This window comes from Myxocyprinus asiaticus, chromosome 43 (assembly GCF_019703515.2).
Source record: "Myxocyprinus asiaticus isolate MX2 ecotype Aquarium Trade chromosome 43, UBuf_Myxa_2, whole genome shotgun sequence".
NCBI classification, from domain to species: Eukaryota; Metazoa; Chordata; class Actinopteri; order Cypriniformes; family Catostomidae; genus Myxocyprinus; species Myxocyprinus asiaticus.
Genome location: NC_059386.1, coordinates 26,281,420 through 26,296,432, shown reverse-complemented (window position 1 = coordinate 26,296,432; position 15,013 = coordinate 26,281,420). Strand labels below are relative to the sequence as shown.

Here is a 15,013-nt window from a genome sequence, read left to right as displayed (position 1 = left end):
CAGCATTTTAAGGCATCAAAAAGGTAAATATCTTAATTATGTTGCCTCATAAGATACCTTGTTTTGGCCAAATTCTAAGGTAGTATCTTATGTATCCTTCTCTGGCCAGGCGATCCCAGAATGCACTGTGACGAGCTCGGTGTAAAAATAAATCCAAGATGGCCAATGAAGCAAGAGATATTTGGAGTATAAATATACTTATAATCCATTAAATACTGAAAAATATCTACAAAAAATAATATTTCACGCAAAATGTGTGTTTGCTATGTACAGTATACAGTATTTATGCTCATTAAAGTATTGCATCGGTCCTCTCGCATCACTTGTATTAAAATCAGTTGTGAGTCTAGTCTCCTGTGTGCACCGTGTGAGAAACGCTATTTAAATTAATGAAACTGGGAAGTGTGGCTTTCGTCTGTTTCATAAATTTACTGATTAGATCAGTGACCACTTCTAGAGATGCCACTAAGTGACGACAAATGAGCGACTTATGTGCTAAGAGTGAGCCATTGAATCTTTTTGATTAGAAATCTAACAAGCCTTAACAGTGTTTAAGCATTATAAGAACAAAGCAGACTCTATAATTCTCCTTCAGTTTGTGAACTGCTGAGCATGACTTTTCATCCAAAAAGGCAACAGTAATAGTCTAATAATAATAATGAGTTTCAATAATGTCCTAACCCTTCTCCTTTATTCAAATGTAAATGTCTGACTTCATAAGAATGTTTAAGCATTATAAGAACAAAGCAATAATCTAAAATAAAAATATCTATAATTTTCCTACAGTATTCCAACTGCCGAGCATGACTTTTATCAGAAAAGACAATAATAATAGCCTAATAATAATAATCATTTGTTTCAATAATGTCCTTTTGTCATCGTAAAGCGCCTTTCAAATGACTTGAGTCGAGGCGTCAACGTTCCGTTCAATGGCAGCATCAAGTGCCACTTTATCCTCCATATGACAAGCGTCACAGCCGGTGTTGCACTGATGCGTCACTCCATAGACTTCAATGTATTCAGCAGCGCTAACGCGAGTCATGTAAAAGCCCCTTAATGTGTATAAACATCAGTCACTTTTACACATTAATAGCTCTTCTGCTGCTTTTTCTCCTTGATGAACAAGGTAGACTCATATGCTGATGCCAAAGTGAACGAACAACATGCCCCTTCAGTTTGTTTTTAAAATGAGAAGTTTCACGAGTGCTGCTTTCGGGCCCTTGATGCTCCATTCCTGTAAGAAGCAGAATCACTGTGCACGCGCTGCTGTAGCCAAGCACGTGGTTGGCTTTAGCTGTAATCAATCAAGCAATCTGCCTCAGTAGGACTGCAGTTGCCAAGCATGCGATTGGCCGCTGCTGTAATCAATTACGTGGGAGACCCCCCCCCCCACATAAAACTAAAACATTTCAAAATAGCAAATTTGCCGAAAGGTGAGGAGTTTGCATCCCTGTATGAAGAGTGTTTCAAATCTGTGTCTTATGAGCAGGCCTAAATTGAATGGCAGAACACAGCAGAATTGCGACGTCTGTCATTCATAAAATTTCTACGCATTGCCCATCCCTTGCATGTTTGTTTATTAAATATTTTGGCTAATTTCATGATGCTTTTAGCAACCAAGAAGAGTGTAGTACTCTCAGGTATCTTTAATAAATTTTGATATGTTTAAATCCCTTCCGCAGAATTCTGCAGACTTTCCCTAAAAATCAGCGCAGAAAATGCAAGGTCCATTTGGCCCTGTTAATGAGGCTCCAGTTAATTTAGGATGCAGCCATAAAAGAAAGCTGCCTTTGCAGACAGGAGACAGTGAGGCATCTTACCAAGTTTTGGAACAGACCCAAAGTCTACAGATGACATTCAATATTTGCCTTTGAAGAATTCTTGCCTTGTTGAAGAATTCTAGCCTTTGTTCAAAGGCGGTACACTAAGTAACAATTTACTGTGTTGTCTATACAGCTAAAATTAAATTAATAAAAATCATATTTCTACAATTAATGCCAAATACTTTCTATGAGATACAAAACAAATGTTCAGTGTTCTCCACTGACCTCTCCATCTTCCAGCTCCACATCAAGGAAGTCAAAGTCTCTGAAGACTCTGAACTGCTGCTCGGATGTTGTATCATCAAGTGTGTCCTCACGGGTCCCATCCTCAGAGGAAACCTGGCTAGGCTGATGCTCCATCAGGTCCAGATCACCGCAGGATGAGAAGATCACCTGAGACACATAACCGAGACAGTGGGGTCAGTATGGTGTCTGGTCCCCTTTGGGTATTGTAAAAGATCACACCAAAGTGGTTCTTCATTTGTTATCGCATTAGATGCATGGTAAGTATGCCAAATGAATGATTTGCATCTGCATAGAGGGGATTCTTTTGTAGCTGTTACGTGGACATTTACTTTTTTTTTTTATAAAGAAACAGACAGGAAGTAAGGTACAGTGTGTGGACTTAAAAAGATGGAGTGAGAACTTACAGATGGGTTTTTGGTGAGTCCAACTTCCTGTCCGCAGAGTGACAGAACATTTACCAGCTTCTCTCTTGTTCGCTTCTGGGGAGAAAAAAGAAAATTGTCAGTTAAAATCAGATTTCATTTGAAGGTGCTGATCTGATAGCAGAAATTAAGAGCCATGGTACATTCAAGTCACGGTAAAAGGCAAATGACACAAAAAATGCCTGACAATGTATAGAGTAACTCAAAAAGTCAATTAAGACATGATTTTCCCCTCCTCTTAACATGAACAGGTGTAAAGTGTTTGACACCTGTGATGATTGTGGCCTTTTCCAGCTGACTGGTACCAGGACAGTGTTTGAGTTGGACCCTGAAGAGGTGGAGGATGTACTGCGGGTCACTGCAATGGCACGGGCTTTCCCATCTCGCCCCCCTGATCCTTGCAGGTCATCATATCTGCGCCCAATAACCGGTGTCTGTAAACACATGCATACATACATACAATTCATCCGTCATTCATTTTTCAAAATCAAACCAATTGTACATTATAGACTTAGAACGCAATAGAAGCTCAACAGACATGGTTACACACATATCCACCTACAGAAACATGAACATAAACATATAAGCAAGAGAATGGGGGTCCGTGCAGTTTTCAGACACTTATAGACTCATATACACATGGTTCTTGCCCAGTACTACACCCCCCATTACCCATGAATCATAGCTGCCCTGTGCCTCAACAGCCTTCAAGTAGATAAACTAGCATGTGAGGAAAAAGAGCCTAATTACTGTAGTCCTTATCAGTCTGCACCCACTCCATCTGGACAGGATATCAATGCTTTCATCAGGGCGGATAAGAGGCAAGGACCAATTCTGGGAAGTGAGGGTTTCCTGTAGTTACATGTGAAGCCACAAGAGGGCAACCTCAAATAAAGTTTTCATTCCAGAAGTTCTGATTCCAGATCAGTTCTGTCTTTGAGGTGGTTTTCATACTGGGCACGTTTGCTGCCGTCCGAATGTGAGTGCGATTGTTCCCATCGGACCAGAGTACATGTTGCTTTCTCACTCATGCGAACCATGTCAAATACCACATCCTAGAGGTAGTATCGGGTTCGGTACCACAGCCCGCTCCCCGGTCTGCAAAATTTTTCATACGAACCGTGCTCTGTTTCTAACTAAATTGCCAGCGTGAAAGCCCCCTAAAAATACAATGACCAGAACTGACACTGAAAAAGCTGTTTATAGAGCTGCTTGCCTAACTGTGTATGACTTTCTTCTGCAGAACACAAACAAAGATTTTTAGAAGAATATCTCAGCTCTGTATGTCCATACAATGCAAGTGAATGGTAGTCAGAACTTGTAATCTCCATAAGAGTCCAGTTGTTAAATCCATATCTTCATAAGCGATATGATAGGTGTGGGTGAGAAACAGATCAATATTTAAGTCCTTTTTTACAATAAATCTACTGTCAAACAGCCATAATATGCGTGTTCACGAGAGGATCGAGTTCCTCTTCTTCTGTTTTTTGCCAATTCGCAAAAGGAAAAGTAAATCAAATTTGCACAACAGCCCAGTAGGTGGCGATGTGCACAGAAGAAGAAGAACTCTTGTGAATGTGCATAGTAGGGCTGTTTGACTGTAGATTTACAGTAAAAAAGGACTTAAACATTGATCTGTTTCTCAACCACACCTATCTTGTCGCTTCTGAAGATATGGATTTAACCACTGGAATCTTATGGATTACTGATTTGCTTGCTTTATGCCTTAGTTCTGGCCACCATTCACTTGCATTGTATGGACCTACAGAGCTGAGATATTCTTTTAAAAATCTTCCGATTGTGTTCTGCAGAAGAAAGAAAGTCATACACATCTGGGATGGCATGAGGGTGAGTAAATGATGAGAGAATTTAAATTTTGGGGTGAACTATCTCTTTAACCAACAAAACATTTGTGGTCAACCAGCTTCAGCGGAGAGATCATACTGTTTAACCAGAAGATTCATCCGCTAAACCAGCCTGAAGCAGCATGGATATTTAATACTGGTCTAAGTTTGTGTTTTCAGTAGGGATTTCTGCAGAGAGCAGCCACTTTCCCTGAAGTCACCTTATAAGGTCTGATATCACATCCTGTTGTTCATGTGGTTGCAGCAGAAACCTTTGTTGAGGCTGGCTCCCCCCTCCACTCTTTATTGTGAGCAGTCGGTCATTAATCATGATTGCAGTCAAAACACATCTCTCCAAATTGCTGTCGGCTATTATTCTCATTTCTCCATCTGAAAGCAAACTGAGAACTTGAGCTACCTCCCTTTGTCCTAAAATGTACCAAAAACAAAGGAAAAGAGGCTGTGCCCTCAAGGGAACTCAAAACAAATATGTTCAAAAACAACAACAGCACCTTTGCTGTGCTCTGACATACACTCTGATTTTCTTAAAGAGCTGTTCGTGCCTGCAGCAAACAGCAAACAATATGCTTGTGAACAATTGTGCAGAGCCATTTGAGCAGCACAACTGTATTGTACAGCCAACTGAGCAGCAGAAAGGTATTGTGTGCAGTAATATACCTCAGAAATGTCAAAATGGAATTCCAGTATTTTTCCTGGCAGAGCTTTAGATGAGCCATCCCACATCATACGGCTAACCTCCAGGTTGGCCAGGTCGCCATGGGCGTAAGATGGTAGGGAAAGGCTTGCAGAGCGAGAAACAACCAGCTTCAAAATGTTTAGAGCTTCCTTCCAGTGAACAGTCTAGAGAACAAACATGTTTTGGTATTAAAACAACAGATTGAAACATCTTTTAAAATCTTACACATAACAAGAAGACTCAGTTTCAATTTGAACCAATATAATTCTAATGGTCCCATTAGATTTAATGCATTGAATGGATCTTACCTGTACAAATTTCTCGAGGGTCTTGAGCACCTCTACATTGAAAGGTTTGACTTGAATTCCTGCCAAATCCATGTGGCTGAGCAGACTGTAAATGATCTGCAGCAGCGGCTGTTGTATGCTGGGTAATCCTTTATCTAGTAACTACAGAGAAAAGGGTGAGAGGTCAGGTGATGTTAAAACTGCGTGCTTCACACACAATATCAGCATTGTGTTTAAAGCGATAGCTCACCTAAAATTAAAAATCCTGTCATAATTCACTCACCATCAAGTTGTTCCAAACCCGATTGATTATTATTTCTTCTATAGAACACAAAGATGTTAGGCAGAATGCTAGTCTCAGTCACCTTTCACTTTCATTGTGTGGAACAAATATGCAATAAAAGTGAATGGTAACTGAAGCTAACATCCTGCCTTATATCTCCTTTTGTATCCCAAAGGTTTGGAACAACATAAGGGTGAGTAAATTATGACAGAACTTTCATTTTTGGGTGCACTATCCCTTTAAAGCACCTGGGCAAGTCAGGATCCAGCTCACCTCAGCCATATATGTCACCAGACTGAGCGTAATATCTGAGAAGGCCTCGTGCAGGTAGCGGCAGACCACGTTAATCCAGGAAAAGGGGTCTCTGGTGTAGGAGCGAGTCTTATAGAGGGTCATTACATGGGCCAGATGAGACAGTTTAGCGTTCTTATCCTTCTCCTCCAAACACACCTGGAGAGCACATCACAAAACACAGCTCAAATTAACTGTATATCCGGGGGGGGGGGGGGGGGGGGTGGTTAAGGCTGGAGACTAAAAGTGGTAGTAAACGAAGATGACCTCTCTGGAGCATAATAAGAAATAAGAATCCTTTTGTATTTACAGGATTAGGAGAATTCAGGGGTAAATGTTAATGAAGAGCAGAGTGAGTTTTAAAATAGGAGTGATAGACGGACAAGTAGGCGGGGCAGACCTGTGCAATCCTCTCCGCGCTTTCTTTACAAAACTGCGTAGGACTACCGAAGTGCTGAACCAGGTGAGGCAGAAGACAGAGCACATTCAGAGGAAAACCTGAGCAGGATAAGAGATGACACAAGTTAAATAACAGATACATTTATAGATGATCAAACTTAAAGTCTCTTTCACAAAAAAAGCCTTAACATGACATTAAAGGGCTCTTCACACCAAAAACAAAATTTTAAAATGAAACAATTCTTCTTTATGAACTCTGACAGATAGTCTGAAATATCACTCTGTGATGACATCATACTGCTATCTTTTTTTATTCAGCAGCAAGGTTTTTATTTTTTTACAATTGTGTAGATGCAGAATAATTTTTTCAAATATCTACATTTTTTCTCAGAGAAATTACCATCGAACTTAGTTTTAAGGCATTTAATAGCAAGCAAACTACTGTAGATATTCATGAGCAGAATATAATCCACTTTGTTTTCTGTCTGTTAAATAACCCGTACTTGTTTTTTTTTTTTTAGGATGGACAATATTTATGATTGCTAAGTCTTTAAACATTTGTGCTAAAAACTCAAGAATGTTCTTCTACAAGTATCCATCCTGCCCACCTATAGCCTGCGATGAGTCCACCACCGGCACTCGTGAAACAGGTGTGAGCTGACAGAACAGCTGCAGTGTAAGATCGTTCGTGGCTGGAGAGGTGAATCCTTTCAGGAGCAGCTGCTGCAGCCCGGAAAAGCCACTCCACCTCAGCTGGGCCTGGAGCTTCTCTAGTCTCTCCCTATTTTCCTGGAGATCCAACGGAACCCGCGCCAGCAGTTTGTGAACCAGCCTCAATGACATTTGATACTCAAACTCAAAGTCCGACTCCATTAGCGACACCGCCACCCAGAAGATGGTGGCGAGCAGGTTGGTGGGGTGACTGGAGTGGGAGGGGTCGGTGATAACACTGGTGTCGGCCCGGGTGGAGTTGGAGGATGTGCTGTGGGCGGAGCGGGCAAGACCCTGCTGGGTGCAGGCTTGGATTCGGTCCAGGGTGGCGCTGCGAGGTGGGTTGGAGGAGGAGTTTTCCCCACTTTCGCCAAACTTCTTGGGGACGGAGTAGCTGCGTTGGTGTCTGTTTCGCTCATTTGTCCCACCCTGCTGGTGCAGGTTCAGCTGCCCTGTGCTCTTACGGTTTGGATTTAGCTTCCCACTCACCAAGAAGTCTGGAGATGAGTCTCTGGACATGGAAGAGAAATAGTTTAAAAGAGACAGAAACAGTTCAGTTAATTTGTTAATATATTTTAAACTATGATGAAAGCTGACTCTTTACTGGCATAGCTCTCTGGACTTCGCATGTCTCTTACTTCTCACATAATATATATCTTTTTTAAACTCAAATCAATATTTCATGTCCATTTATTTATTAACTTGGTAAGTAGCTGTGTAATAAGCAGAAAAATGTGCAGTCAGGAAGTCATTATCACAAAATAAACCCTGTCAGGTTGATCAGGTCTCAGACGCAAAGCAGACAGATACTCTCACTGAGCACTTTACTAGGAACGCCTGTACACTTACTTATTCATGCGATTATCTAATCAGCCAATCACGTGGCAGCAGTGCAATGCATAAAATTATGCAGATACAGGAAAGGAGCTTCAGTTAATGTTCACATCAACCATCAGAATGGGGAAAAAAATGTCTCAATGAATCTCAGTGATTTTGACCGTGGCATGATGGTTGGTGCCAGACGGGCTGGTATAAGTATTTCTGTAACTGCTGATCTCCTGGGATTTTCATGCACAACAGTCTCTAGACTTTATTCGGAATGGTGCCAAAAACAAAAAACATCCAGTGAGTGGAAGGTCTGAGGACAGAAATGCCTTGTTGATGAGAGAGGGCAATGAAGAATGCCCAGACTGGTTCGAGCTGACAGAAAGGCTACGGTAACTCAGTTAACTACTCTGTATAATTGTAGTGAGCAGAACAGCATCTCAGAATGCACAACACGCCGAACTTTGAAGCAGATGGGTTACAACTGCTGAAGACCATGTCGGGCACTTTATTAGGACTATAGTGTTCCCAATAAAGTGCTCGGTGAGTGAGTTTCAATAAAATATTAATTTTTACAGCATAATTGACAGCATACATTTCTCACCTCGTTAAAGCTGCCATCAGTTCACTGTTGTTCAGACATTCAGCCAAATGATCCACAACAGACTCCAGAGTTAGCAAAATTTCCATGACATAACCCTGGAATGAAAGATGAAATAAAAATTAATAGCATTTAATGCATGGATGTTATTTAATTTTCTCTGATGCACACACACCTGTACTTCATCCCCGTGCTCCCCCACAACCTCCACCAGACGTGAGAGCAGGTCGGACACTGCGTGAGAAGAGAGAGGCTGTCTCAGGGCTCTGAAGATCTGGAAGGAGCGGCCGGCGTAATGACGGGAGGAACTGCAGAGAGCCGTCTGCAAGGCAACGTCGCTCAGCTGATGCTCCAGATGGAAATCTGACACATGACAGATACAATTATCAACCGACCACTGCAGCAAAGATATTTCACACACTGATTTAGGTCTACGATTTTCCATCAGGTATAAACCGTCAAACTGAAACACTAGGTATTTACCTGACTTGGACTCTTTGAATACAGACACTACGTGCCGCAGGAAGTTGGTGAGCTGCTCGGTGCTCTTAGAGTTGGGGTTCTTTGGTGTGATGTCTTCGTGGCACCACAGTGGTCCAAAAGCCCTGAGTAATGACAGGACAGTACTCCATGCACTGTAACACCACCACCACCACCACCAAATTCACAAATATATAAACTACTGCAATTATTGTCTGATTTACTGTCGTCTGGAAAGGCCAAATAGTTTTGCCGGAGAAAAAATGCTAACTATTTGGGGTCGAGATTTTTCACATACTTCAGCCAAAACAATTGCATGTGTGGGAAAATGTGTAAAACAATTATAGTTTTTATTATGGTAATTTTGCTAAATCTGTCCCTGGGTATAATTTTGAGATGTGGCACCATGTACAGCCCCGTATCTATGACGAATCTAAAAAATATTGGGGTATGTTTTTTGTTCTTTGGCCACTAGGGGATGTGTGAGCTTAGAAATCCTTGACATCATCATGTTCTATGTAGACTATTGCATAAGTTCCAAATTTTTGAAATTTGCAGAAAGCTGAGATAAAACTAAGCATTACTAACTATATACTGTATGAAAAACATGATCTTTCTTGACACTTTCATTAGCTATTTCTGAGCATGATCCATTTTTGTCTCTCACATCCTGATAAATACATTTTAAGGCATTCTTGATCAGATTAGATCATTATAGACCAAAAAAACAAAAACAAATATGGGCTCCATGTGAAGTTGTTTGTGGGTTTTAACTTTATATGGGAGTTTAAGAAGTTTGATATGGGATTTTGCATCCACATTTATGTAGAAATAATTGATATAAATCCATATAATCATAATAAATATATAATCACTGCCACATACCTAGTAGTTAGGAACTCGATGAGTTTGTTGGTCTTCTCATCTGACTCTGTGGAGGATTCGTCCAGCTCTTCCAGGTCGGCTGTGATCTGTGGCAAGTTCCCGATGCTTCCTCCCAGACTCACACTGGAGGAGGTGGAGGATGAGCTCAGACCTGAATCTGCCACTGGTGATGCCTGCCACTCCCGCAGGAAGTCAAACCCCCCTGTTCAAACCACAGTGTGGTTTAGTTGACATGCAATATAAAAGTAATTAACAGTAAAGGAAACAAGATTTATACATTTTCTGAAGAAAATGTGAGTGGTGTTTGCCCGTGCAAAACTTGCTGACAATGCTAGGGTTGTGAGTGGTTGCCAGGGCATTGCTATGTGGTTGCTAAAGTGTTCTGTATGGTGTGTTAGTGTGTTGCTATACAGTTGCTAGGTTGTATAGAGCGGTTACTTGCTGGGCCAACTTAAAAGACCCCACCCCCTCTATGATATTATGGTCCCTATTTATGACTTGGGTCCCTCCTTCAATGTAAGTCTATTTTTTCGCCCGTTTCATTATACGAGACACAAAAATCTTAGAAAAGTATTAGCATTAACATCAAGAAGTACGATTTCAGGTACAGTATCATTTATGTCCAAAGCAAAAATGGTGTGGGATGAATTATTCACCAAAGTTTAATACTAAGGGTTAGGAGTTTGTTAAAATCTCTAACTCTAACTATGAGCAATAATAATAATGGTAGTGTAGTGGGCTAAAACACAGGACTGATAAGAAGAAGGTTGCTGGTTTGATCCCAATGTTTTGTTAAATTGTATCTGTGGTCTGGTTTTGAAATGAGTCTTGGCTTTCTTTTTGCCAGTAGTCTTTGCCCCAGGTCTGTATGATTTGGATAAGAATCAAACTTTCATATTTACAAAGAATGAACAAGTGCAGAGATACACTATATTGCCAAAAGTATTCGCTCACCCATCCAAATAATTGAATTCAGGTGTTCCAATCACTTCCATGGCCACAGGTGTATAAAATGAAGCACCTAGGCATGCAGACTGCTTCTACAAACAATGGGTGAAAGAATGGGCCGCTCTCAGGAGCTCAGTGAATTCCAGCGTGGTACTGTGATAGGATGCCACCTGTGCAACAAGTCCAGTCGTGAAATTTCCTCGCTACTAAATATTCCACTGTCAACTGTCAGTGGTATTATAACAAAGTGGAAGCGATTGGGAATGACAGCAACTCAGCCACGAAGTGGTAGGCCACGTAAAATGACAGAGCGGGGTCAGCGGATGCTGAGGCGCATAGTGCGCAAAGGTCGCCAACTTTCTGCAGAGTCAATCGCTACAGACCTCCAAAGTTCATGTGACCTTCAGATTAGCTCAAGAACAGTGCGTAGAGAGCTTCATGGAATGGGTTTCCATGGCCGAGCAGCTGCATCCAAGCCATACATCACCAAGTGCAATGCAAAGCGTCGGATGCAGTGGTGTAAAGCATGCCGCCACTGGACTCTAGAGCAGTGGAGACGCGTTCTCTGGAGTGACGAATCACGCTTCTCCATCTGGCAATCTGATGGACGTGTCTGGGTTTGGCGGTTGCCAGGAGAACGGTACTTGTCTGACTCTATTGTGCCAACTGTGAAGTTTGGTGGAGGGGGATTATGGTGTAGGGTTGTTTTTCAGGAGCTGGGCTTGGCCCCTTAGTTCCAGTGAAAGGAACTCTGAATGCTTCAGCATACCAAGAGATTTTGGACAATTCCATTCTCCCAACTTTGTGGGAACAGTTTGGGGATGGCCCCTTCCTGTTCCAACATGACTGCGCACCAGTGTACAAAGCAAGGTCCATAAAGACATGGATGAGCGAGTTTGGTGTGGAAGAACTTGACTGGCCTGCACAGAGTCCTGACCTCAACCCGATAGAGCACCTTTGGGATGAATTAGAGCGAAGACTGCGAGCCAGGCCTTCTCGTCCAACATCAGTGTCTGACCTCACAAATGCACTTCTGGAAGAATGGTCAAAAATTCCCATAAACACACTCCTAAACCTTGTGGAAAGCCTTCCCAGAAGAGTTGAAGCTGTTATAGCTGCAAAGGCTGGGCCGACGTCATATTAAACCCTATGGATTAAGAATGGGATGTCACTTAAATTCATATGCGTCTAAAGGCAGATGAGCGAATACTTTTGGCAATATAGTGTATATCTAAAAAATGCTAGTTGTATTCCAAGCTTTAATTGACAACCGTGACTCTTCACATGTGTGCCTTTTCAACTATTAGTAAACAAGGAAACAGAAATATGACTGACACACAGGATGAAAGAATAGATGCCAGAAAATCCTCACTCATCATGAAAACTATGAGACTTGGCATAGTGTCTCTCCTGATTACCTACCTCTGTCTTTTATCTAATGAAAACAACTAGCAGCTGCTAAAAATAATAATAAAATAAAATACTTTGAATTCTGCAGTGCTTTGAAATTGGTAAAATCTAAACCCTTGGGGTTTGACTTAACAAATCTTACCTATTTCTTCATTGTAAATTTAAGCTGTGTAGCAAATGTAGGTGCATCATATACCATTTTTGCTCTGTGCTGCAGGTTATATGATATACTTTGGCAGGAGTTGGGTAGGTTTCACCCAAAGGACAATTTTATTGCGTAAAGGTTGCTCTTTCATAGCTCAGTACACTTACAGTATTACAGTTCTCACTTATGTTTAATTAAAATATCAACTTGGTCTCAGATGTTTCTCCTTTAATTTTGTAGGAGAAATAAAAGAAGACACTAATTAGATGTATAGAAAGAGTAAAGATCTATTAAATGAACGTGGATAGCTCTGATCATTTGGATTTGAGTGAATGTTAGAATTTAGTAAGAACGTTAGAAGTCAGTACTGTGCAGAAGTCTTATGCACTTCTGAAAAAAGTTCATTTTTCAATTAACATCATACAAAGTCCAGTTAACATAAAAAAAGCTAAATAAATATTTGGTGTGACTATCTTTGCCTTAAAAACAGCACCAATTCCACCAATTAAGGTGTACCAAGTTTTTCTTGGATGATGGCAGATAAGATGTTCCAAGCTTCTTTGAGAATTTGCTACAGTTCTGTCTCAATTGCTTCTGTCACTTCATGTAATCCCAGATTGACTCGATATTCAGTGGGGGCTCTGTGGGGGGCATGCCATCTGTTGAAGGGCTCCCTGTTCTTCTATTCTATTCTATTTACAAAAGGAAAGTTTGGGAGTCTAAAATGTATATTTCCTATTGACAAACTAAAGCTGAAGATATAACCATCTTAAGACAAATGTTTTTGTGAAACATCTTATGTGCCTAAGCCATTGCACAGAACTGTATATTGACATTTGTGACTTTTAGTTGCATACTTTGCTATCGTTACAAATATGTGCACAGTTTGTGAAACTACTGAGATCTCTACTGAAACTTCTGAGAAGATAAATGTGAGATTATCAGATTCTTCTTAGGAGAAAAATCTAAGTAAGGGGAGACATCAGCAAAGGTCTGCATTTTCTCTCCATTTAGTCTCATTGCCCTCTAGGAGAAACAATTGAGATATTAAAGAGATCTTATTTGCGATTCTTCTTTCCAATGGGAAGTGGCTAGGTCTGAGTCTATGATGACCTGATCTCAACAATTGCTGTTTTTGACTGTGGGTATAATTTTTACTGTATACATTATCTTCTATTGGTTAGTAGTGAATTTTGGTGGGCGTAATGGGATATTTTTGTATACTTGCTGTACTTGAAGTACTTCAAACATTGGATTCTTGGTAGAGAACTTCTGGTACCTGTGTAGGGGTTTTCAGGCTGGTAGCTGGATTTAACAGTGAGGGTCTTGTTGTCACCAATCTCTCTGGTTAGCAAAAGGACGGAGGCGATGACTTGGAAATTGTTGTTGCAGGAGAGGGCAATGAGAAGATGCTGAAGTAACCTCTTACTGTGCTCAAACACCTCTGGTCTGTAGTGATCCAAACCTGAGAGAATAGAGATCAAGTAAGGTAAATTAACTGAACTAAATAGAACAGAAGACAATAAAGTGGACAGGAATGAAACACATTCAGACTGAATTGAATTACTTTCAAAGGGTGTTTCCACTGCCACTACATTGCATATCTAAGATAATATGTAATGGACATTATTTACACATTTCCATGGATCAACATGGAGCACAAAGCATTCTTGCAATATTTTTGGCTGAAAAACAAATATCACAGCCATCAGGAAAAACACTGATGACATCATGAGAGATAAGCAATGGGTAGATGGCATTCGCACCCTTCCCTTTCCTTCTTCTCCCCTTGTTTTTCATCACAGACATTTTTCACATTTTTGCATTGTTGTGTTATTCAGACAACCTGCTGGGATGAATTACAGTGGAGATTGCAGGCACTATATAGACTGGGCATCCCAGACCAAAGATGTGAGTGCATTCTCATGGAGACAGACTCAGACATACATACATATAGTACAAGGTCAAAGCTTTTGGAGTTGAAAAGGGACATATTATATAATGGGTTCTCCCACATTTAAAACTTTAAGGAATAGTTCACCCAAAAATGACATTTCTGTCATTATTTACTTAATAGTGTAAATGCTTAATAGCATATGGTTTTGGAATGATGGTGAGTAAATAATGACCGAACATAATATCAGGGAAGTTTGCTTGAGAAGGGAAGAGACGTTATTACCAAGGAAGAGTGCATGAAGAAGCAGTGGCAGGTGTAGAGCCCAGTCCTCTCTCACGCTGTGGTCCACCACCATCTCCGTCATGAAGATCACAGCTATGTTACACCTGTCGGCACACATTTACAGTACACATCATGTGAGAACACAGCAGGATGAATGATACACCCTTAACCTGACTGCTCACAGCATCAGCTGAAATATGTACTGTATATAATAAAATATTGTTGAAGCTGTGGCATTGTGGTTAATGCATGTGCTTTGACACATTGTGCCACGGCACTCGTGTGGGTGATGCAAGTTGGAATGTGGTGCACAACATCTCCTAATAGAATTTCTTTCTCTTCTCTACACTATCGTATTTATAAAAGTGATTATTTTATATAAATAATATTTTGCTGAACAATTTGATGGGGTCTGGCACAGCTGTGCTGTTCCGGAATTCTAAATCACCCAAATAATTTCAAGATCCATGAAATAACTGACTGACAGTCGGGGACTTGAGCATGTATATTATTAGAAAGTATTTCAGTTATGCAATT

General features: G+C 40.8%; 1 protein-coding gene across 5 annotated transcripts in view; it reads right to left on the bottom strand.

Moving 5' to 3' along the window:
* Positions 1-15,013, bottom strand: part of LOC127433501 (protein furry homolog) — a 94,695-nt gene that overhangs the window by 9,422 nt on the left and 70,260 nt on the right. For 3 of the 5 annotated variants that reach the window (XM_051685462.1, XM_051685464.1, XM_051685465.1), the window contains exons 38-51: positions 14,477-14,580; positions 13,577-13,762; positions 9,795-9,996; positions 8,913-9,034; positions 8,605-8,792; positions 8,433-8,527; positions 6,901-7,514; positions 6,294-6,391; positions 5,876-6,052; positions 5,341-5,481; positions 5,014-5,196; positions 2,761-2,925; positions 2,474-2,548; positions 2,049-2,216 (exon numbers count right to left, since the gene is read on the bottom strand). In XM_051685462.1, coding sequence (XP_051541422.1) covers positions 2,049-2,216; positions 2,474-2,548; positions 2,761-2,925; positions 5,014-5,196; positions 5,341-5,481; positions 5,876-6,052; positions 6,294-6,391; positions 6,901-7,514; positions 8,433-8,527; positions 8,605-8,792; positions 8,913-9,034; positions 9,795-9,996; positions 13,577-13,762; positions 14,477-14,580 — 2,518 coding nt within the window. Of the gene's footprint in view, positions 1-2,048; positions 2,217-2,473; positions 2,549-2,760; positions 2,926-5,013; positions 5,197-5,340; positions 5,482-5,875; positions 6,053-6,293; positions 6,392-6,900; positions 7,515-8,432; positions 8,528-8,604; positions 8,793-8,912; positions 9,065-9,794; positions 9,997-13,576; positions 13,763-14,476; positions 14,581-15,013 lie in introns of all 5 variants that reach the window. The other 2 variants (XM_051685460.1, XM_051685463.1) reach the window with 1 other exon arrangement.